Genomic DNA, 25,018 nt, shown 5'->3' on the forward strand with positions numbered 1-25,018 from the left:
TTACCTCTGCAACAAGGTCAAGTTGTAATCGCATCGCCTGACGGCACCGGTCATAAATCTGCGCAAGCATACGAACTACGGGGACAACGCTCAGAAAACTTGCCTTATTGTCCATGCCTAACGCCAACATCCGCTTGGCTACAGGGATCAGAACGGGTGACTGGCATAATTGTTAGCGGTTATGTGCTTGATTTAAATAAAATGGGCAGCAAACCAAAATTTCGGTTCACGTATGCACCATCGACGAGAAAGAAAAGAGCTTACCAAGGTGTAGAAGTGTGAATTGACGCGTTCATAATCGATTCGACGGCGAGAATAACGCGGATGATGATGGATTAGGCAACTAGACACATCTATCAAGTAAAAGGACTACGAAAAAGGCCAGAGGATGGTCTGCGTTGCAAGCTCAACAATGACGCGAATGACGATGGATTGGGCAACTAGAAACATGTATTAAGCACGTTGGCTGCCGCCTCAAGCTTACTGCTGCCAGAGGGGATATTTCAGCAGGTGAGCTGACTTCATCTAGCCCATAACTGACTGGGCGGCGTAGGGAATCTAGTTGCTGACAAACTCACAAGTCGGATATTTCATAACTCTAATTTGGGTTCAACCCTGTCCCCAGAGCGCGTGAAGCTTGGTGCAACATACTCAACTCGGCTGTTTGGTGATTCTCCAGTCACATCCGCGGACGTTTTTGCTTCATTGAAGCAACAATTCACAGGTTAACATACAAGGGGAAACAAAAAAATTCATGGGTTGAATATCTCATTTATTAAACTGCCAGAGTTGCTATCATTTTACTGGCTGCCGCACCTTGGCCGTCATGGCGCAAACGACTCACAGCACGTCCATGTTCTCGCCAAGTCCAGCGACGTGCTGAAAGGTTTCTTGTGCCCTTTGGCCATTGCCAGCGATTCTGAACCACTCCGCCACTCGAGACGGGTGAATCCACAACCAGTCCATGACCCTGATAAAGGGCTCTCCGGGCAGTTTGTGGGCTTCCAGAGATATCCCAAACAATTTGCCGTTGTGTTGGGGACACTTTTGTTTCTGGATGCGCTCGACAAAGTCAAAGTCGACCAATGACACCCACACGCTTCCACAGACAGTCTTGTAGCTGCGCATGTCATAAAAGTCCATTTCTTCGGCGCGTTGGCTCTCGCCGGCGGACTCGTCTTCTGGAGCTGGAGCAGCCAGAACTGCGCTGTGGATAAAGCATTGCAAGAGATGCTTGTGAAGTTCTTCATAGTGACGGAAGGTGAATTCTTCATGTTTCTCCTCGTCAAAATTGGTGGGCTGTGCCTGGACGCCGTGGTGAGCAGCAAGTACCTGTGAGACTGTCGACATCAGGTCAATGACGTGGCGCGATTCCCGAAAGGTAATCCCGACGAGCCCTTCACCAACCTGGAGAGAGCCACTGCTCGCGAGGGCCGCGTCGTCCGTCACAAAGGAACCAGACTCGATGGCTGCAGATTTCCAGAGAGCCAAAAGTGTCCACAGCGACCCGTGGGAAGCCATGCGCCTTGTGTAGCCACGCAAGTCGTTGGCTAGTCGCCTCCGAAGTTCGACCCTCTTGGCTTTGGTGTTGACATCTTCAGACTTGGCGTGAAACTTGAAGATATGACCAAGGCCAACCTTGACCAATGCGGCCAGCTGAATCTTGATGACGGCCACCTTGGGGTCGGAACTGGGCAGAGCCGCAAAGAGAGCAAGACGCGGGTCGTAATCAAAGATGGGGAGAAGCTCGTAAAATGCGCTTCGCGCCGCATCGCCAACTTCTGCGCCGCCGCCAAATTCGAACCCCGGCGACACGCGGCATATTCGCATTTGACGCAGCTGCTTCAGGCAGTCATCGCGGAAACCCGAGAAGACGAAGAACATTTCGGCGGCGCACCTGGCAATCGAGGACGAGCGGAATTGTGAATTGGAGAGAGCCGCAAAGAAACCGGCCTGATGCTCGCCGTTTATCTTGGTTCTCCTTTCCGCGTTTTTCGCAATCGGTCGATCGGCTGTGCCCCTGTAGACCGTCACGGCGTTGGCTGGGCAGTCGGATCGGTATGCCCACGATGCCTCTTCCACCTCATCGTATTTGGAGGTGCGCAGGGGTGCCATGACGATTCGTCCGGTCCTGGCGTCCGTGATTCGCTTCTCGATCAGAGGACTGCCGAATACGACTACGCGGTTGAAGCCCTTGAGCTGCACGGGGGCGCGGAATCCATGGGGCAGGCAGATGATCTTCAAAGCAGGCGGGCTGTAATCCGACGTAAAGACATGGTCAAGATCTTCCAGAATCGTGAAGCTGTCAATCTTTTGCACGTCCTTTTTTGGGCCTCGAAGTCTTTCTGCTCTTTCCCAAGGCGGGAAACAGACCACGGCAAGCTTCTGTGGCGCTGCCGAGGCCACGAAAAATGAGCCGGAAACTTGCTGGGCGACACGACCCAGATCTTCGTCCAAGTTTTGGTCAGAGACGACGTATTGGCCCTGGCTTGGAGGACGACACAGTGTCCATGAGGGTACGGGGAGAGGTGCCTGCATCGCCTGCGCCGCGCTGTCCAAAAATGGCCACACGACGCTGTCAGTATCACTACATCCAATGACGAAGATGGATATGGCCTCAAAAGCCAGCGGAAGGGAGCCCCGAGCCGCGGCGTCTGCCCAGCCCAGAAGCTCAACGAGTAAAAGGCAAAACTCTGCGGTTAGCGACTTGTCCTCCTCGACCAGAATCGTCACCTTTGGTGGCAGGATTCCGCCTTGTAGCCACGAATGTCCTCGCTCGTCGGGGGCAATCTCGTCACTCATGGTTTCCGAGTTGATACGCAGAGTCCTCATGAAGCCGTCGTACGAGTCCCTGTAGATGGGGAAACCTCCATTCGGGTGCCTGCCGTCATCTGTGGCATTGAGGTAGCCGATCTCGAGCTGTGTTGATAAATGCACAACCAGAGTGTCGGCTCGCTCTCGAACCAGGGCCTCATTGATGGCTGGCGGAAGCACTCTGGTTTTGCCAGACGCCAGTGGCCCACGAACCACGCCAATGAGCAGAGGAGGGCTCTCGTGTGGAGGTCGCAAAATGTCAAAGGGGTCGAGAGATTCTCGCTTGATGGTCTTGACGACCTCGCCAATGTCTTCTTCCCATTCCGGGGGGATCGTTGTCTGGAGAGACATGATGTTTATTGGCGCAAACAGACTTTGTCAAGATGTCTAAGTTGACAGCATGTTAGACCTGACCTGACGAACTGAGCTGAGCCGCGTGTTATTTGACTTACATGGTTGCTTGTGAAATGCAATTGTGTAGAGAAGGAAGCTTAATGAGTGTCGACGCGTCATGGAGGGTTTTTTTTAAAAAAAGAGGGAAGAGGGGGAAGGGGAAAGGGGAAAGCAAAAAAAAAATAAATAAATAAATAAATAAATAAAATAAAAATCAGACTTCACAGCTGGCGCCAGCTGCTAGTAGTCGTTTGTCAAGGACAACAGGCTCATTGTTGTTCAGAGGTGGCAACACACAGCACTACAAGATGAGAGGCATTTCTGGATCAGCGATTGGATGGATATATCAACTCACCGCACTCTTGTAGGCCCTGAGCAATGCGTTGAATGTCCAGAACAATCAGGGCCGGAGCTAGGTTCACCTGATATATAACATGTGTTGTGTGCACAATCTACGACGGACGGTGAAGGCAAAAGTTAAGTTGTATTGGAAATAAAAATATTATTACATAACATTACGAGATATAATGTGATGTATAATATATTAAAAATATGTTAAGATATACTGGGATACATCACAGGACATATTATCGGACATCACCGGGTCACAAAGTACGATAAGACGTTCAGAGTATGTCAACCAGAAGTTTTTATTTTAATGTAGTTTGACTAACCGAATTCCCACCCTGCCGCCTTTTCCTCCGCCATGGCATGCCGCCGTTTACATTTGCCTGGCCAGGTTCTGCAGCAGCGCGCGAACCTCGACAATCCAGGAGGTAATGGCATCCTCCTGGAGGTTCTTGGCAGCAGCTCGCCAAACTGTAGCCGCCAGGTTGATGCGGTCGGCAAGAGTGAGCTTGGAGTTGGATACCATGACCCAATTGCTCAAGGCAGTCTTGGTTGCCTGCACGGTGGCATTTTGCCCAAGGATGGCGGTAACCTCCTTCTTGGCAGCCTCGCTCGGCGCGGGCGTTTCGGCGGCAGGCCCCTCGGCGGTGGGCGGCGGGTTGCTGCTTCGGGCAGCCAACCGTTGTTCGTATTTGACAGACAGACCCGTATCAGGAATGTCGCCCAGCTGGATCTTGGCCCAGGGAAAGGCCGGACGCTTGTCTTCGGCCAGTTGCTTGACTATAACGAGAAATGAGTTAGGACGGCCAGGAGACAGATTATAGTCACAATGATGAAGCACTTACGAAATACCAGCCAGACGTATTTATCGACAAGGAATTCCACTCTTTCGTGTATTACTTCCTTGTGCCCTTGGTTGAAAAAACGCTGGAAGCCAACCTCTTCGCCCTTGCTACGGATATCCTCAAGGGACTTCTCCGGCTCCGGCACGAGGTAACGGCAATAAGCGTCCATCTTGGGCCGTCTTTCTGCTGTTTGATGCCCGGCAACGGCATCAAGGTCGTCGTCAAATGGGAGGTTGTTGGCCGGGCGGCACTCCTTCCATGACTGGGGTTGTGAAGCCATCTTGTTAGACATGAATGTACGCGATTTTGGTTGTTTCGTTGCGTTGTCTTTGTCGAAGGCTTCTTGTTTGTTTTCGCAAAGTTGAAATTTTGCGGTGTGAAAAGAGGAATCTGTAAACAACTCCGAGTTCTGCCAGCTGGAAATTTACAAGCGACAGCTGGCGCCACGCCGGCCGACAACTCACCATGGCATCCCATCAGCTTCACAACGGACGTGGCAGAGGACCAATCCTACCAGTAAGAGGCTTTGCTAGACATGACAGACTCACACTAGAGTTAGGAATAGAAGCCGTAATTCCCACTCTAATACGATTCTTTAGTGAATGAATCCTCCAAGTATAGTTGCAACCTTTTATTCTATATTGTTTTTGACCTGGCTTCTTGCCCAAGCCTGACAACCAAAAATCAATAGTGTCCAGCCCCAAGCTTGTGAATCGTTCATTGAACCCCGAGCAATTTACTGTGAATCAGTGTACCTTTGGTAGGCCAGTAGCGTGGTCTGTGTAGTGCATGTCTGTGAATACCTTAATGATGTTGACCGCCACCGGCGCCTGTCAGCTGCTGGCACCTAGGCACACACACTCGTTTGACATTTCCTTTGCTCACATGTCTCTATCTCTGTGTGTGTGTGTTCCTCTTCTCCTCTTCTTCATCATCCATCCGAGACTTTACGCAAATTCCATCACGCACGCTACCAAAATGAATTCCACGCCTCGTGATGAGAACGTCCTCACGGACATTCGAACTTGTCAAGAGATTGTCGCCAAGTCCCACAATGACAAAATCGCGGCTATATGCCGAATTTTGCAGGGATGTGCAATGCCAGATACCAGTGGCATGGCCCAAAGTTTGTTCGAAAACGGACTGGACTGTCTGACCCTAGTCTGCCGGACCAATCTCAGTCGATACGTCAGTCATAGCTTCAATCCGAGCCCCGTTGAGCAGGCAGACCAAGAGAAAAATCCAGTTCTCCCATTCTTGTGGTCATCTCTCAACCTCGTCAAACACCCAGACGATGAGCACCACCGACTGGAGGCACTGGAAATCCTGTCCAACGCAAAACAGGATATTCTCAGACGCATCATTGCTCTGGGGCTTCTGGATTCGAAAAACCTAGACTTCCTCTCCCTGACTGATAGCGATATCATGAACGAGACCCTTTGGTCACAACCTCAGTTCAGGCTGTACGACACAGTTATCCGACGCGAACAAGGCGAGCGGGAGTGGCATCTCGTGCCCAGGCCAGGCCGACGCGAGCAAGGCCAACGTAGTCTTTTGTCGTTGTGTGCGGCAGAAGATCCACATCAGCCATTGCAAGAGTTCATCGATAGCAACATTGGCCCCCGAGATTGTGAAGATGGCTCCCAGGAGATATGGATGTCAGACAAGCCACGCATCGTCCGCATCCAGTACGAACCCTGTGCAAATGCACCCGCCAATTTTCAAGAGCTTCGACGATTCGACATGCCCATTTACAATTGTAAAGAGGCAGTTGCCTGGGCCAATATCCGTCCCGACATCCTAAAGGCTCATGTCTCCTGGCATTACGAGCTGGGGTCGGTTGTCAAAGTCGGCGCAACCGCTCGCCACAACAGCTATGTCCGGACGTATTCCCAAGGTGGTGGGCATAGGCGACTCGATGCCCGTGGCACGAAAACCGTCAATAATCTCTGGAAGCTGGACGGTGCAACCTCGGGTGTCTATCTCTTGGTATATCACTGGACTGCTCATGAGCAATCACAGATCTATTCTGCCGAGGTGCAGCCAAAGTACGGTTCAGACCGGATTACCGGCGCCGATGGCGTTGAATTGATCAATGGCTTTTTAAACAAGCTTGATCTTGAAGAGCCGAGCGCTGAAAGCCAGAATGTGGGAGACACAAACACGGCATCATCAGCTCGACCGGCAACCGGCAACCGCAACGTGCCCGTCGACGCCGGTACAGCTCAGCCTGACAATCCTGTGCCTGTTCAGGACCAAGGTGACCCGAGACAGTCACAGCCGGAGCCTGCTCGTCCGTCTGACGCTTCACATCCGTCCCGCAACGTACGAAACGAGACCCAAGAGCAATCTTCCTCTCGACGGGGCACGTCAATCGAGCCCGTACAAATGGGAGCGCTCCAGACACAACAGCTTGCCTTTCGTCCGAGAGATAGCCGTCGACCTAGGAACAGACGCCCTACCCAAGTGGAAGACAATCGCGCGTCGTCGCCAGATCGTCGAGAGCGCTCACATCGTGAGTACCGGAGATCCCGCAGCCGTGACGACACTTCTCAGCGTAGAAGCGAGAGAAGCACAGGGCGAGATCGTAGCCCTCTGGAGTACAACCGACGCCACTCCGGTGATACATGGTCTCCCGGACGCAGAGATCAGAGAGAGGCCGACAGACGCCGTGACTTCCGCCCGCGCTCGCGCTCGCCTCCCCGGCATGAGAGATCCGACGGCCGCTGGCACAGCAGGTCTCCTCGACGTGGAGAGCAGAGAGATGCCGACAGACGCCGCCGGTCACGCTCGCCGCACAACGAGTACCACCAGTCGTCTTACCAAAGCTACAGACCTTCTCCGCCACCCGTCAGCACACAAGGGGGGCGTCGGCGCCCTTCGAGGCGAGAACGGCAGAGACAAAGACGCCGCAATTGAACGGTTTTTATGCTTGTAATGCCTTGGCAGGCGCAATTTCAAACAAAATAAAGTAGCAACGCAAAGACGAACTGAAAAGGAAGTTGTTGGTGAGAGGAAGAAAGGAAAAAAGAGGAAAAGGGGGGAGGATATCAAAGGCGTGAGTCTGCGTCTGCAGACGGGAGTTAATGTCAAAATTCGTTCAAGTATAGAGCATTCAGCTCAAGCTGTCTGATGAATACATATTGCTTCAATACGATTTCACTGAATCCCTTGGCTATTAGTGAGTCCCCAAGCTGCTTTCCAGGCATCAAGTGTCGTTGCCTGAAGGACCCGCGACTTCCTTCCTCGTGATGAATCAATTGACTTTGAATGGGAGCAAGTACGGCAAGTGCTCCTTCTCGATTAAGAGCATCCCCTCACTCTCCAGTAATCCTCCCCTTCCAGCTTCAGAAGACAACTTTCTCTTCCCTCTTTTCTCTCCTTCCCTCCACCGTACCGTAAAAAGCTACAAGTAACCACCAGTTCAACCTTGCAGCTCATTCAAACAACCAAACGACACCAACCCCATCGGTATCAAAATGCAGCCCTTTACAATCGGCTCAGGGGACGCTGCCGTAGACCCCAGTCTACTTATAGAGACGGTTGAAACCGTACTTGCCACATCTGGCAATAGGAGTCCGGAGCCCGTGTGCAATTATCTTCGTGATATTGTCCGGGCCTTGCGGATCAAGAATGACGAGTTACAGGCTACAGAGGAACGGCTGTCCCAACAAGCGGCCAACCTCGACAATGACAAGGCCGCCACTGAGGCCCTTGTTACAGACTCGAGTAGTCTCCGGCGCCAAATCGACTCGCTCGCTTCCGTCGGTACTGGCATCAGACAAGCCACCAACGATGTGCGTCAAACACAACAAAGCCTGTCCACGTCCTTGTCGGACAGCACGTCGGCATTATTCGATATCCGTGACGTTGGACAAAGCCTGTCGACAGCTTTATCGGATAGTACATCGGCATTATCCGACATTCGAGACGTCCGACAAAGCCTGTCCACAGCCTTATCGGACAGCACGTCGGTCTTGAATAACGTCCGGCAAGTACAGCAGAGCCTATCCACGTCCTTGACGGATAGCACATCGGCCTTGTCCGGCGTTCGCCAAGTACAACAAAGCCTGTCCACAACCTTGACGGACAGCACGTCGATATTCGCTGACCTACAGAGGTCACAACAAAGCCTGTTCACGGCCATGAGGGACAGCACGTCTGCGCTAACCGATGTACAGAGATCCCAACAAGGCCTATCCACGGTCATGGCTGAGAGCACGTCAGTACTTGCCGACGTACAGAGGTCGCAGCAAAGCCTGTCCACGGCCGTAACGGACAGCACCTCGGCACTCACCGACGTACAAAGGTCACAGCAAGCCTTGTGTACCACCGTAGCAGACAGTATTTCAGCATTGGCTGATTTGCAGAAGTCCCAGCAGAGCCTGGACGCGACCGTAACGGACAGCACGTCGGCATTAAACGGCATACAACAAGCACAGCAAAACCTGTCCACGGCAATAACGGACAACACCTCGGCACTAGCCAACGTACAGACGTCACAGCAGGGCTTGTCTACGACCGTAGCCGATAGTATATCAGCATTGACCGATATACAGCAAGGCCTATCTACGGCTATAACGGATAACACGTCGGTATTAACTGACGTACAGCAAGCACAGCAAAGCCTATCCACGGTAATAACGGACAACAACTCGGCACTAGCCAACGTACAGACGTCACAGCAGGGCTTATCTACGACCGTAGCCGATAGTATATCAGCATTGACCGATATACAGCAAGGCCTATCTACGGCTATAACGAATAACACGTCGGTATTAACTGACGTACAGCAAGCACAGCAAAGCCTATCAATGGTAATATCGGACAGCACCTCAGTATTAACCGACGTACAGCAAGCGCAGCGAGTCCTGTCCACAACCTTGGCGGACAGCGCATCGACATTAAACCGAAAAGCCGATGCTGCCGCTGGCAAGATTGAGGCTGTCCGACAAAGACTTCGCCAAGTGCCTGGGCAAATCAGCCTTAGCATGGGTGCCTGCTTTGATGATACTAACAGGCTCGTGACGCAGGGTTTCCAGGACATGCCCGCCATGTTGGCCTCGTGTGTCAGTACAGTGTCACAGGCTTTCACGCTTCGTCTCAACGACATTGAGAGGTCCCAGGAAGCTATGCAGCTTCTCATGTCACAGCAACAGCAGGCAACAGCAGACCAAGCCTCGGAACTAGACGCCAAGCAGAGCCGCATCGACCAGCTCGAGGACCAGCTTGGTACCTGCCAACAGGAGGTCGCGGGGTTGACAGCAGAGCTCTCCGCCACGAGACTGCAACTGTCGCGGCGAAAGGCGGTCAATCGTGCCAAGCAGGTGCGCATCGAGCGGCTCGAGGCCGACGTAAACGACGCCGAGACCCGCGGCGAGGATGCCCATCGGCTCGCCTCCCAACTTCGGGACGACATCATCGACATGACGGCCCAGATTGAGCGACTCGAGGCTGCGGTAAGTGACGCCGAAACCCGCCAGCAGGATGCCAATCGGCTAGCATCACGCCTCGAGCATGACGGCCTCGCAAAGAGCTCTCGAATTGAGCAACTCGAGGCCGCGGTGAGCAACGCCAAGGCCCACGAGGAAGATGCCAATCGATTGGCGTCGCGACTGGAACATGACAGCCTCGTCAAGACGTCTCGCATCGAGCAACTCGAGGCCGCAATGGGCGTCAGCGAGGCCCGCCTGGCCACAGCTAACAGTCACAGGACTCGACTCGAACAGCTGCTCCGGGCGACCGACATTGAGAGCTCCGACGCCAGCTCTCGGGCGCTTCAGCTCAGCCAAGAGCTCGCCGACGCCGTGGCCAGATTGGCAGACTCGACCGCGCGTGTGTCGCAGCTCGAATCGACCCTTTGCGGCGCCAACGATGCCACAGCGGCCGCTACCCGCCAAGCCGACGATGCACTACGATCGTCGCACACGCTCGTGGCCAGCCTGGCCAGGGCGGCCCAAGAAATCGAGCAGTTGAAATCGGCGGCAGCCAACTCGCAGACGGTTGAATCCATGGTCGACAGTCTCGCTGATGCGTTTACCTCCAAGATGGAATCCATGGCGGCCACCTCTGCTGCCGAAGCGCAAAGCCTCCGGTCCCAGCTCCAGGCCAAGGAGCGCGAGATGACGCAGCTCACGCAGAGCAATGCTTCCCTGCAGCGTGACGTGGACCAGACGACCAATGCCAATACAGTCCTGAAGCGATCTCTAGACAATATCTCGCGGGACAAGCGGGACGCGGAGGCCAGGGCCGATGCCCTGCAGGCGCAGATCGAGACGGCCCAACGCCAGCTTTCACCTCCAGCGTCTCAGGCGAGGAAGCGCGCTCGATTAGACTCTGGCAACGACACTGGCGGCGACAGCAGCAGCAGTGACGGCTCCAACATAGTCTCCCAATACTACACCAGGCTCGCCGGCGCCTCGCGGAACCTGCGCTTTGCGCAGCGAGTCAGTGAAATCAGATTCGATGACATTGCCATCGACCTGTTCCACGTCCTCTTAGAGGACGGGGGCGCTGCCAATATTCGGGACTTTATGGAGAACGGCCGGATGCACGAATGGTCCTGTTATGTGGACGTTGCCCAGCTCGGCACCCGTTGCCCAGTCAAGCCCGCCGGCCCATGCAGGCATCACGACAACGCATGTCTTCGATTGCGTGTCGTGATAAAGGACGGCCAACGACAGTTGGAATTTTACGAGGAGGACCAGCAACAAGAAGAGGGGGGGAGGGGGGGAGGGGGAGGGGATAGTATAGCTAGAAGCTTATAATAAAATAACTTTCTAGCAACTGCTTCTTTTGCTTTATTCTCGTGACTGTTTTCTTAATATTCCAAGTCTTACTATTACAGCCTGGGCCTAAGCCCGACCTTGAAGCAGCTTGTGGACATTGGCCGTATAGTGTCAATTGAGCATGCTACTAATAGGCAGCCAGTTTAATTCGTACCCTTTTAGCTCCACGATCATCGGCTCGGGTTTGCGCCCGGATATCTGTGCTAACACTCACGATAGTCCGCTGGGCTAGGCTATTACACTAATATACTATACCTAGTCTTAAGCTTATAATTAAGTGCTAGTATATAGTTTATTACCTTATAAGTAGTAGTATTATAATATAACGTGAGCTCTTATAGAGATAGAAACTTAAAATTTATTAAAGTAAAGCTATTAAATATATTTTTTTAAAATACTATTATATTATATAATATATCTTTTAAAATTTAATTTAATTTAAAAGTTAAATATATTATAAAAGTAATATTTTAAAAGTTCTTATACTTAACTTATATTAATATATTATTAAGTTTATAAGAAATCTTTTAAAATATTTAAATATTATATAAAATATCTCTTAAAATATATAATATTTAAAAGAGTAATTTATATATAAAAATATTATTTTAAATAGAATAATATTTTAATAATATAATAAATATAAAATAATAAATGTAAGCTTTTTTAAAATAAACTTTTATATAAGAAAAAATTATATATTATATAATAATATTTATACTTATAACTTAAAAAAATTATATAAATTATTTAATTATAATTAAATTATTAATATAAGAAAATAATCTTATACTTAAATTTTTAATTTAATAAGTTTTATTTTTATAATTAATTTTATAATATTTTTGATTAATATTTTATTAAATTATTTAATTAATCTTATATAAGCTTATATTATATAATTAAATTATTTATATTATTTAATCATTTAATTATACTTATAATAAATTATAGTAGAATTAAACGGGTCTTAGCGTTAGTAGAAACCTATAAAGCACTAGTTAACACATAAAAACGGTAAGATTACAGGCTAAGGCTAGAGTCCCAGAGCATTGGAAGTAGTGTAGTTTTGTAGTTTTGTAGTTTTTGTAGTTTCGAATATAAAAAATTATATTAAATCTAATAAAATACTTATAGAATTATAAGTTTTACGAATAACTAGCATAAATCTAAAATTATAAGCTTATAATAAAAAAAGTGGGTCCTTATATACTATTATAAGCCTAAAACTTCAAAAACTACATTTTGTAGTTTTTGTAGTGTAGTGTAGTGTAGTAAGTTTTTAGAAAACTATATAATCTAGTTTTTAAGCTTATAAAAAGCTAAAGGGACCCACTTTTTTAGATAAGCTAATTGGCTATAATTTTAGCTATTTTATGTATTTATTATTATAATTCAAGTATTTTATTAGATTTATTATTAATTATTTAAGCTTTTTTAAAAAATGAAAATGTAGTTTTCTTGTTAATGCTCTGGGCTAGACTAAACTTAACTTACCTTTAGGTAAAGATAATTACGAACCTAGTAATTAAAGTAAGTAATAATACTAAATCCTATAAGAGTTAATAAAGCTAAGCTAAAGCTAAGGCGTGAGAATAATCTTATTAGAGATAATATAATAAAGATAAGCTTAGCTCTTCTTTATACTAGTAATAACTTAAGCTATATAAGGTAAATATAGAATTTAATATTAAGCGTTAACCTATATAAATATTAATATAACGCTAAGTTAAAGTAAAATAGAGGTACTTATAATAACCTTTTACTTAATAGTCTTTTTCTTTTAGGTAAGCGTAAGTATCTTACTCTTAAAAGAGCTATTCTTTTATAATTAAGTTAATATTACCGCTAAATTAAAGTTAATTAATTAATTAAAACGTATCTTAAGAGTAATATTAAGTATAATTATTTTAAAAATAATAAGCTTTTATAAAATATTAATAAAAAGATATTAAGACTAGATTAAAGTTAAGTAAACGTATAAAGTAAAATAAACTAATATATAACTAAAAATAATAAATAAAATAAGGGAAAGAGACGCCTAATATTAAGCTAATATTAGATAAGAACTTATCTTAAATTAAAAAAAGCTTATAAAAGCTATAAGAGATAAGAAAAAGCCTAAAAAAATAATACGCGTTAATTAAATTCGCTTAAAAAACGCTTAAAAAATAAGTTAACGTAAGTATAGCTTTAATAAGCTTATAAAAAGAGTTAAAAGCTATTATAAGGCTAGCTTAATATTAAAGGCTATAAAAAGAGGCTATACGTATAAAAATTAAGAGTTTAAAGAAAAAAAAAAGAAAGGAAAATTAATAGCTTAATTTAAAGCTCTTATAAAAGCTATAATAAGCCTTAAATAGCTAATAATAGCTAGTTAAGCCTAGCTAAATAGCTTTAAAAGTAAGAATAAAGTAAAGTTTATTATAATATATTAATTACACTAAAAATATCTAAAATATAGTATTATATTAGGCCTAAAATAATATAATATAATATAATACTTAAAGAAAACTACGTAATAGCTTGAAACACTTAAATACTAGAATAATTACCTAATTAACGTATTAAAGTTAACTTAAACTTAGCTTAAATCTTTATTATACACGCTTTAATAAACTACTACTAGAATAGCTAGCCTAATAAGTACCTTTAACTTATATAATCTAAAAAACGCTTTATATAACTATAAGTTATAGTAAGGTAAAAATAACCTAGAATAAAAGTAAGGGGGTTTTTCTTTTTATATAAAGGGTTTTCCTACTTAAATTACATGTAAAAGTACTAGAATAGCTTATAATAGCTTTAGGGTACTTAAATAAATAAATAAATAAATAAATATAATAAATTATAACTTATAATATATATAATTAAAATTATAAATTTTTAAAAGTATTTAATTATTTTATTTCAATTAATTTATTACTTATTTAAAGATTTTATTAGTTTTAAAGCTTAAGCTATAAAAATTAAAAGATAATTAACTTATAATATTATATATAAAATTACTAGTATATATATATATATATTATATTTAAGCTAATAAAATATAAAATAAAGAATTATAAAAGATAATAAATATATTATAAAAATTTTACCTTAATATATATTTTATTTAATATTACCTTTTAAAATCTAAGAATATTATAATATTACTTTCTTAAAATAAAAGCTATTTTAAAAAAGTAATATAATAATATTCTTAAATTTTAAAAATAGCTTATAAAATAAGAAATTACCTTTAAAAGTACTTTTTTTAAAATATAAAAATTATAATATAATAAGCTTTTATAATATATAAGATTTTAATTAAAAGCTTTTATATTATTTTATTATTTTAAAAATACCTTAAATTTAATTTATAATTTAATTATTACTCTTTTTAAAATTTAAGTATAATATAAAAATACTCTTTTAAAATATATTAAATTTTAAATAAAATTTATAATAATAATTTAATATTTTAAAAATAGCTTAAATTTAATAAAAAGTTAAATTTTAATAGTTTTAAAATATAATTATTATATTATATTTTTCTTTTAAAATATATTATATTTTAAGAAGAGTTTATAATATATTAGTATTATTTTAAAAATAGCGCTAAGCTAGCGCTAGGTAAGAACTTACCTTAAATTTAAAAAAAGCTTATAAAAGCTATAAGAGACGAGAAAAAGCTTAAAAATAACGTGCGTTAATTAAATTCACTTAAAAAACGCCTAAAAAATAAGCTAATATAAGTATAGCTTTAATAAGCTTATAAAGAGAGTTAAAAGTTATTATAAAGTTAGCTTAATATTAAAGGCTATAAAAAGAGGTTATACGTATAAAAATTAAGGGTTTAAAGAAGAAAGAAAGAAAGGAAAATTAATAGCTTAATTTAAAGCTCTTATAAAAGCTATAATAGGCCTTAAATAACTAGTAATAGTTAGTTAAGCTTAGCTAAATAGCCTTAAAAGTAAGAATAAAGTAAAGTTTATTATAATATATTAATTACACTAAAAATATTTAAGATATAATATTATATTAAGCCTAAAATAATATAATATAATATAATACTTAAAGAAAACTACGTAATAGCCTTAAATACCTAAATACTAGAATAACTACTTAACTAGTATATTAAAGCTAATTTAAACTTAACTTAAACCTTTATTATATACGCTTTAATAAACTATTATTAGAATAGCTAGTTTAATAGGTACCTTTAACTTATATAATTTAAAATACACTTTATATAATTATAGGTTATATAGTAGAGTAAAAATAACTTAAAATAAAAGTAAAGGGGGTTTTCTTTTTATATAAAGGGTTTTTTTTACTTAAATTACATGTAAAAGTACTAGAATAGCTTATAATAGCTTATTAGGATAAACCTAGAATATAGGACGATTAGGTAAGAAATTAGGAAAGAACTCTATTCTTAGGTCTTTTAATAATATAAGACTAAAACTTATTCGAATTATCTAATATTTAAATTAATTCTTTTATACTTATTTATTAGGGGTTTTAGCTTTAATTCGTACCCGCTTCTCACGTAATAATACTTATAGGATTCGAATTAGAATTAGTAGGGATTTATACCCTATTTTAGGATATAAGCGAACCCGATTCGGTTCCCCTTTATAGGTAACTCCTTATACGCGGTACCCGATTTAGTCCCTCTTTACAGGTAACTTCGTGTACGCGTTATATAGCTCTAGGGTACTTAAATAAATAAATAAATATATATATAATATTTAAGCTAATAAAATATAAGATAAAGAATTATAAAAGATAATAAATATATTATAAAATATTAATTAAAATATTAATAAATATAATAATTATCAAAGCTAAAAAAATTAAAATTTAATATATTTAAGAAAGCTTAAAAAATTACTTTTATAATTAATAATTATATTATTAATTAAATTAAGCTATAGTATATAATTAAATTTCTTTATATAATATTTAATAAAAACTTTACCTTTATATATATTTTATTTAATATTACCTTTTAAAATCTAAGAATAATATAATATTACTTTCTTAAAATAAAAGCTATTTTAGAAAAGTAATATAATAATATTCTTAGATTTTAAAAATAGCTTATAAAATAAGGAATTACCTTTTTTTAAATTAAAATATAAAAACTATAATATAATAAGCTTTTATAATATATAAGATTTTAATTAAAAGCTTTTATATTATTTTATTATTTTAAAAATACCTTAAATTTAATTTATAATTTAATTATTACCCTTTTTAAAATTTAAGTATAATATAAAAATACTCTTTTAAAATATATTAAATTTTAAATAAAATTTATAATAATAATTTAATATTTTAAAAATAACTTAAATTTAATAAAAAGTTAAATTTTAATAGTTTTAAAATATAATTATTATATTATATTTTCTTTTAAAATATATTATATTTTAAAAAGAGTTTATAATATATTAATATTATTTTACAAGAGTCTTATATTATATATTTAAAGTATTAATAAGAAAATTATATTTTTATTTTTAAAAAAAGCTTAAATAATTAATAATAAATTTAATAAAATACTTAAATTATAATAAAAGTTATTATTATTTTAATTTTTAAGCTAATACTTTATAATATTATTAAATCTTATATATAAGATTAGAGCTCTTACGAATATAGTAAATACAAGTGTATTGTGTATTGTATTTTGTATTGTATTGTATTTTCGTGTATTGTATTTAAATACAATACATTACATTCTTAAAATACCTATAAATGTATTATTAGGGAAAAACGCTAGTAAATTTTTTACTTGTATATACAAGGCTAATTATAAGGCTTATAAGAAATATTTTTATATAGTTAAATAGAGCTATTTTAGTCCTTTAAAATGCATTAATTTATATTATTATAAGTTATATAATAAGAGAGTTATTTATATTTTTATTATTTAAAATATATTATTAAAAATTTAAAATATAAAGTTTAAACTTTAAATATATAAATTTTATAAAATTAAGTACTTTAAAGCTATTAACGCGTTAATTAATTATATTACTTAATTATTATTATTTTTAAGTCCTTTTTTCTTAATTTATATAGTATTAAACTTAAATTTTTAAGCTTTATTATTTAATATCTTAATAATTATTAAAAATATAATAGTAAATAATATATTATTATAAACCTTAAAATTATATTAATATAATACTATTTTTTATATAATTAATTCTTAATAATATATCTAAAAATATACTATAAAAAGACTTAAGAGTAAATGTTAAATTTAAAAAAATATAAATGCAAGTAACTTTTTAAATATATAACTTATAATATTAATATAAATATCTTTATAAAGCTAAAGTTCTTCTTATTATTATAAAATTCAAAAAAAATATTAAAAGCTTTATTTTATACTAATATAAAGCTATTATACATTATAAATATCACTATCTTCCTCTTCTTCCCTATTTTTAGTACTATTTACAAATTTAACTTTAGAAATAGCTTTATTACTACTAGAAAAAGCTGAATTTTCATCTGATTCAGATTTTTCTGAATCTAAGCTAAAATAAGAGAATAAATTATAATATTTCTTTGTTTTAACTCGTTTTTCCTTATTTTTAGCCCAGTTTTTTAATAATAAAATTTTTCGAATATTAGAATGCATTAAAGAGGTTCTTCGCTTACTAATCACGTTACCTTCTTGGTTAAAATTCCCTTCTATAGCTCCTAAAGTAGCTGGAATAGCTAAATATTTTCGTACTATTATTAAAAGAATCGGAAAAGCTTTAATAGAATTAGCCCACCAAATAAATATATCTTCCTATTAAAAGTTAGTGTTTATTTTTATATAATTAAGCTTATAAATGTTAAAAATACCTCATTATCTTCTAAATTAAGCTTATAATCAGACCTCTAAATGTATTGTATTTTTTGTATTTTTTACTATACTGTATTGTATTGTATTGTAATGTAATATATTACAATACATTATGTAACGCGCACAAGGAGTCACCTGTAAAGAGGGACCGAATCGGGTCCGCTTGTATCCTAAAACGGGGTACAAATCCCCACTAATTCTAGTCTAAATCCTATAAGTATTATCACGTGAGAAGCGAGTACGAATTAGGGCTAAAACCCTTAATAAATAAGTATAAAAGGATTAGTTTAAATATTAAATAATTTAAATAAGTTTTAGTCTTATATTATTAAAAGGCCTAAGAATAAAGTTCTTTTCTAATTCCTTACCTAATCGTCTTATATCCTAGGTTTATTCTAATAATTCCTAAAACTTCTTTATATAATTACCTTTAAAAAGATAGTAAGAACTTAAGAATAAAGCTATACGTTATATAATAACGTATTAAAAAAAGAGACACCTATTATATCCCCTACGCGTAAATTATTTACCCTCTTAACTCTTACTAAGTACTTTACTATAATCGCGCGAGAGGCGTAATTAGAGAAGCACTTACGTAAACTTAAGCGAATTTAGGAACTTAAAGCTTAAGAGTAAGAGTTACTCTAAGACCTATCTTTAAATAATAAGAGAAGGTTCTTAAAATAATAAGACTTCTCTTCCTTAAAAGAAGATTAAGATTTAGAGATTTAAATTAAGAACCTCTTTAAGTTATCTCTTAATATAAACTAAAGAAAGAGAGATAATTAGCTAAATAACCTTTAATACACTTTTAAGGGTACCTTAAGAAAGTTTAAGAAGAATTACTTTTAAATCTTATATACGGTTACGTAAATAAAAAATAAATGTTATTTCTAATAGAACTAATATATTAAGAAAGTAAAGGCGCGCAATTTAAACGTGAATACTAATTAAAAAAAATTTAAAGTATAAACCTTAAATCTTATCTAAGATTCCACTAACTAAAATGCAATTATAGTATAATAGTTAAAAGATACACGCTAAAGGGAAGACTAATCTCTTTAAGACTTCCACGTATACCTAGACTTATTAAGAAAGCACTTCCCTTACGTCTTAAAGGCGTAATAAGCACTTAACTTCTTCGTAAAACTCTACCCTTACCTCTAAAACTATATTAAAATATATATATTAAGTATACTAAAAACTTAGAAGAAAATCGTGGCTCTTACCACCCGTTTCTAGAATAGTATAAAAGGTAAGCGAAATAATAAGTGGCCCTAGAACGAGAACCTAAATAAAAGGCCCTTTAAGGCGCCTTAAAGAAACCCTAGGGACTCTTTTCCTAAAAGAGAAAGTAACTAAGAAAGGCTCTTAGAACCTAATTAAAGGCGTTTCCCACGCTAAAACTTATTTTAAAACGGAGATAAAAAGGAGGCTAATAATAAAGAGAAAAAGAATTTTACCTACTAGGAGTATAATAGTAATAAATATCTTTAAAATAAATGCTTTAAGAGGGAAAAGATTAATAATGTGAAAACCTAAGATAAGAAAGGGGAAAATAAGAAGAATACTATAAAAAAAGAGAACTAATCGTAAACGATACTCGATTTATAACTAATAAAGACTATATTTAGGTAAAAGCTAGCCTTATAATATAGGCTATAATTTAAGGATAAAAATTAATACTTATTAAAGTAACTCTAAATACTAGGGCTAAAGTAGACTTAATTAGTATTACCTTAATATAACGTGTAGAATTACGCTGCTTAAATAAGATTCTATTAAGCCTTAAGGTACCTAATAATATCTATTTATAAAAGCTAGGAGTATAAAAGGTACCCCTAGCTCTTATAAATTTACGAGGGAAACGGAGAAAGTTCACCTAAATCTATTATATAATATTAAATATAAGTAAGAATCTTCTTCTACTTAAAATACTAGCCCTTAAGAATAAGAATATTACTATAAACGTAGGGTTATAATAATAGTGGTATAATATAAAGAAGAGCGAATATAAGGTAATTCTAATATATAAGTTTAAAAGGGAAGCGTAAAATCGCGTATATGTCTTCGTTATATTTAAAGTAAAAGAGATAATACCACTATAAGAAAATAGCATTAAACCCTTTCTAAAAGTAACGCCTTTACTACTAGTATTATAGGAATATACTAACGTTTTTAAAGATAAGAAGGTAAGAGAACTACTATTATATCGCCTAATTAATTATATAATTAACCTAGTAAAAGGAGAATCGCCTTTATATAAACTTATATACTCGCTCTCGCTAAAGGAGCTAGTAATATTATAAGATTATTTAAATAAAAACCTAAAGGTAGGCTAAATTTAACACTTTAAAAGCCTAGTAAAGGCATTAATCTTATTTATATTAAAAAAGAATAGGACGCTTTACCTTTACATAAACTATTAGGGACTAAATAAAGTTAATATTAAGAACTAATATTTACTCCCCTTAATTACTAAGATACTAGACCGAATATAAGGAGCTAAGGTATTCTTAAAACTAAATATTAAGGAAGCTTACTATTAAATTAAAATTAAGGAAGAGAACGAATAGAAAACCGCTTTTTAAACACGGTATAGGTATTTTAAATACTTGGTAATGCCTTTTAGGTTAACTAACGCACTTACTACATTTTAAAGTTATATAAATTAAGCGCTATAAGGCCTAAATAATATTATTTATATTATGTACCTTAATAATATCTTAGTATTCTCTAAGATAGAGAAGAAATATAAAAAACACCTAGTATAAGTGTTAAAATAAATAAGAAACGTAGGGTTATACGCTAAATTATCTAAGTATAAATTCTTTTAACCTTAAGTGAAATTCCTAGGGTTTATCTTATTAGCGGAAGGGATCTTTATAAATCCCACTTAAATTAAAACTATTACGTCTTAGCTAAAACCTAAAAGTTACTATAATATATAAGTATTCTTAGGGTTTTATAACTTCTATTAACGCTTTATTAAAGTATACTCCTATATAGCGGTCCCGCTAATAGCTTTACTAAAAGGGAGTAAAAATAGGCGAAAACTAGAGAGTATAAAACTTAATTAAAAGGAAATAAAGGCGTTTCACGCCTTAAAGAATGCCTTTATAAAAGCTCTATTATTATAGCATTTTAATTCTAATTAGTAAACCTAAATTAAAACGAATACATTAATCTTTATAATCGCGGCGATTTTATTGTAATTTAAAGATAATAGGAAATAGTACCTTATTACCTTTTAGTCGCGAAAATTATAAGATATAAAAACCTATTACGGCACGCTTAATTAAGAGATACTAGTAATTAAAAACGCATTTAAATATTAGCAATATTATATAAATAGTGCGATAGAGCTAATTAAGGTTTTAATAAACCACTATAATCTATAAACGTTTATAAGTAATAAGCAGCTAAACGGGAGATAGTCCTAATAGTATTTATACTTAACCCCTTTTAACTTTATAATTAAGCATTAAGCAGGGAAAAGAAACCCTACTAATACGCTATTAAGACAATTAAATTACGCGGAGAAACCATATAAAAATCTTATAATCCTTAAAGGAATTCGTGTAAAGATAGCATAGGTAAATAAAGCGCTTATTAGATCTATTTAGGTATAAAAATATAATTCGTTATTTCTAAATAAAGTACCTAATTAAGAGAGACGTAACGAAAAGCCTTTACTAGAAGAAAGTCCGTAAGTCTCTATAAAATCTAATAAGCGTAGCGAGATACCTTTATAAGGGGATTTACCTCTCTTAAGCTACTAATTTAACCTAAAACTAAGAGGTAGGTTATAATTACCCTTACTTTAGGAGAAAATCTAGGACGCTATAGAACGAGAAGACCCTTATAAAACGGACGTAAATACGCCCCTAAGGGATATAATCTTAAATGCATAAAAAAGAGATTCTTAAATAAAAGCTAAATATATAAGGATTTATCTTAGTTAAGATTTAGCTAATAAATAACACTTAAATAATTAGGGAATCTTAATACATTAATAACGTGTATAGATTCTACTAAATAAAGCTATTATTTAAGAATTACTTAGGCTATACTATAATAACCTATTAGCTAGGTACTTTAGTATAAAAAGAATAGCTAAGCTATTAAAAAGGAAGTTCTATTAAATACATATAAATATAAATGTAAAAGACTACGTAAAGTCTTATATAATATGCTAAAGAATCGTAGCGTAAAGGCACTAGCCTTATAGTAAACTAGAATTACTACTAATTTCTTAAGGCCTATAGGCTAAATTATTAATAGACTTTATAACCGAATTACTAGAGACCTAGTATTATAAATAAAACGTTAATGCTATTCTAGTAATAGTAGACTATTATATAAAGTACTTGCTATTCTACCTAGTATTAGATACAATTACGGCTAGTAAACTAGTAATACTATTTTATAAATGGGTTAAATACACCTATAGTATCCCTATTAGAATCGTGTTTAATAGAGAATCTTTATTTACTAGTTGTTTCTAGTTAGATTTATATTATCTAGTAAAGATTCGAAGATAACTCTCTACCGCGTATTACCCCTAAATAAATAAATAAATAAAACGCGCTAATTAAATACTAGAATATTATCTCTAAGCTTTTATAACGGAGAACTAGTTATACTAGCCCCTTCTATTACCTATAGTATAATTCGCGTGTAATAATACTATTAATTTAATAATTAATACCTCGCTAAATTAACTTCTAATAGGGTTTAAGCCTCGTATACACTATAATATTAGAGATAATATTACGGGAGAGAGAGTACTAGAAGCAAGAAACTAAGTTAAAAAAATGCTTTAAGTAAGATAAAAAATAGAAGAATATTAAAAGTAAGCGGTAATATCCCAGGTAAAATACTATAATAATAAACATAAACTAATATAATTCTAAAATAAAAGTATAGTACTACTTTAAACTAAGAATATAAGATTTAAGCACGAAAAAAATAAACTAATTCTAAAGTATATTAGCCCTTTTTAAATCCTTAACTAAGTTAAATAATAAGCATATTATCTAGTACTTCTAACTTAATACGAGAAACTCTATAACGTCTTCCACGTAAGCCTACTAGAATAGTAGTACTAGTATAAGAGCACTATAAACGAGTTAAAAACACTCCTAATATTAGAGCTAAAAGATAATAAGAATAAATAGGAGGTAAAAAGTATTAAGAACTATATTTAAAAGGGAGCCTAATTATATTACCTTATAAAGTGAAAGGGATAGCTACACGAGTATAACTAATAGCTTAATAGTAAAGACCTTATAAATACGCCTAATATTATATATAATTATATCGCGTTACTCTTAATTACGAAAAGGAATGAAATTACGTAAGAACCCTAAAAGAGAGGTTAGCCTAGAAAAGCACGAGGAATAAATGCTAATTAAACTAGCTAAATAATATAAGTAAAAAGTGTAATATTAAAGCCTGTCTCCCTCTAAAATAAGCTAAATATTCTAGGCTATATTAGACCTAAAACGAAGAAACTAGGTACTAGATAATTAGGCCTTAATATTAGAACTAGCGCTCTTATAAGCCTTCTTCTTCTTAAAACCCTTAGTAATACTATCCTATCCTAGCTTAATTAGAAACGTCTTTATAACCTATTAAGCCTTCTTAGTACCTTTAAACCCCTTTAAGTATAAAAATAGGCTATTATAAAAATCCACTAAGGTAATACGCTAAGGGTGGTAATAAATGTCCTTAAGAAGAAGACGGGGAATACGCTTAAGAGTATATTTAGAACGATACTTAACACTTTAAAATAAGAAAGGTTAATAAGAAAATCCTAGAGAAATTAAATCTAAATCTTACACGTATAGTATTAGCTAAAAGTAAGAACTACTTTTCTAATTTAAACCTAATTTTATCGGCCTTCTTTATATAAATAAGAAGACCCTATAATTTAAGTTAAAAATAATTCTAAGAAAGTGTAAACCTAAGAATTACCTATAATATTACGTAACTTACTACCTAAAGATAAGCTATAACTACTCTAATAAGCCTTTTAGGTTAATAAAAACTTAAATATAAGCTAGAGTAAAAGGGTAAAGATCTTCGTACGTATATTATAATTATAATTAAAATTACTTATAAGCCGTTTCTTTAAGAAGGTAGCCTAAATGAACTTTAAGACTTAGATTAAATTAAATAAATCCCTAGCTATAAGGCCGTATAATATTTATCTTTAATTAGTAATGGAATTAAAAAGGAATTAAATCTAATACTTACGCGAATATAAAGACCTCTCTAAAAGGTATAATAATTATAATTATTCTTAACCCCCTTAATAAAGCGAATATAACGTAGCTTAATCTTAGTTAAGGGAGTAAAGTTAGAATTAAAGTTAATTTTAGGTAAATACTTACCTAAGTATTAGGTTATATAATAGTAGCACTATTAATTATTACCACGTATATTAGAATCTTTCTATTAAGCTTTAACGCGGGCCTAAATCTCTAATATTACGTTACCGCTCTTATAAGGTAAGCTAGACTTACCTTTTACCATTTAGACTGCCTAGGCTTAAGTAATAACGTTAGTAGGTGTAAAGTTAAGTTAGCGTAAAGTCTTTTAAGCGAAAACCCGTTTTAATTTAATATTAAACACTTTAATAATATCCCTCTTTAAAGCCTTACGTTTAGTTAGAGTTTTAAAGGGGTTATAGGCTAAAGTTTAAGCTAATAAAACCGCAGGTATAATAATTAATAGCTTAAAGAATAATATAACATTTATAATAATTATAATATTCTTTAGAAAATTACGTTAAAATTAAAACCTAAGAGAATAACAACGAATTACTCACCCTATTTAATAGAACTATTTAAAAAGGTAATCTAATACTAGGTTAAATTCGCCTTATTAGGAAATATATGCCCACGAAATAAGCAGGGAATATTAATACGTATTACCGTTAAACTAAACGCGCTTTCTTAAGTATAAGAGTA

At 36.4% G+C, this 25,018-nt stretch overlaps 4 protein-coding genes across 4 annotated transcripts; 2 read left to right on the forward strand and 2 right to left on the reverse strand.

Moving 5' to 3' along the window:
- Positions 1-840: 840 nt before the first annotated feature.
- J3458_019049 (uncharacterized protein) lies at positions 841-3,165 on the reverse strand (the record flags this gene model as incomplete). Its single annotated transcript, XM_007810156.2, has 1 exon — positions 841-3,165. One exon carries the CDS (start codon positions 3,163-3,165, stop codon positions 841-843), a length of 2,325 nt encoding a protein of 774 aa, XP_007808347.2.
- A 763-nt stretch (positions 3,166-3,928) lies between these two features.
- Positions 3,929-4,680, reverse strand: J3458_019050 (uncharacterized protein; the record flags this gene model as incomplete). The annotated part of the gene is made up of 2 exons (XM_007810157.2): positions 3,929-4,335; positions 4,401-4,680. The coding sequence occupies 2 exons, from the start codon at positions 4,678-4,680 to the stop codon at positions 3,929-3,931; spliced, it is 687 nt and encodes a 228-aa protein (XP_007808348.2).
- A 698-nt stretch (positions 4,681-5,378) lies between these two features.
- Positions 5,379-7,319, forward strand: J3458_019051 (uncharacterized protein; the record flags this gene model as incomplete). The annotated part of the gene is made up of 1 exon (XM_066121379.1): positions 5,379-7,319. The coding sequence occupies one exon, from the start codon at positions 5,379-5,381 to the stop codon at positions 7,317-7,319; it is 1,941 nt and encodes a 646-aa protein (XP_065973736.1).
- Positions 7,320-7,879: 560 nt separating this feature from the next.
- Positions 7,880-11,167, forward strand: J3458_019052 (uncharacterized protein; the record flags this gene model as incomplete). The annotated part of the gene is made up of 1 exon (XM_066121380.1): positions 7,880-11,167. One exon carries the CDS (start codon positions 7,880-7,882, stop codon positions 11,165-11,167), a length of 3,288 nt encoding a protein of 1,095 aa, XP_065973737.1.
- Between the last annotated feature and the right edge of the window lie 13,851 nt (positions 11,168-25,018).

This window comes from Metarhizium acridum, assembly GCF_019434415.1.
Source record: "Metarhizium acridum strain ARSEF 324 chromosome Unknown scaffold_555, whole genome shotgun sequence".
Taxonomy (NCBI): domain Eukaryota; kingdom Fungi; phylum Ascomycota; class Sordariomycetes; order Hypocreales; family Clavicipitaceae; genus Metarhizium; species Metarhizium acridum.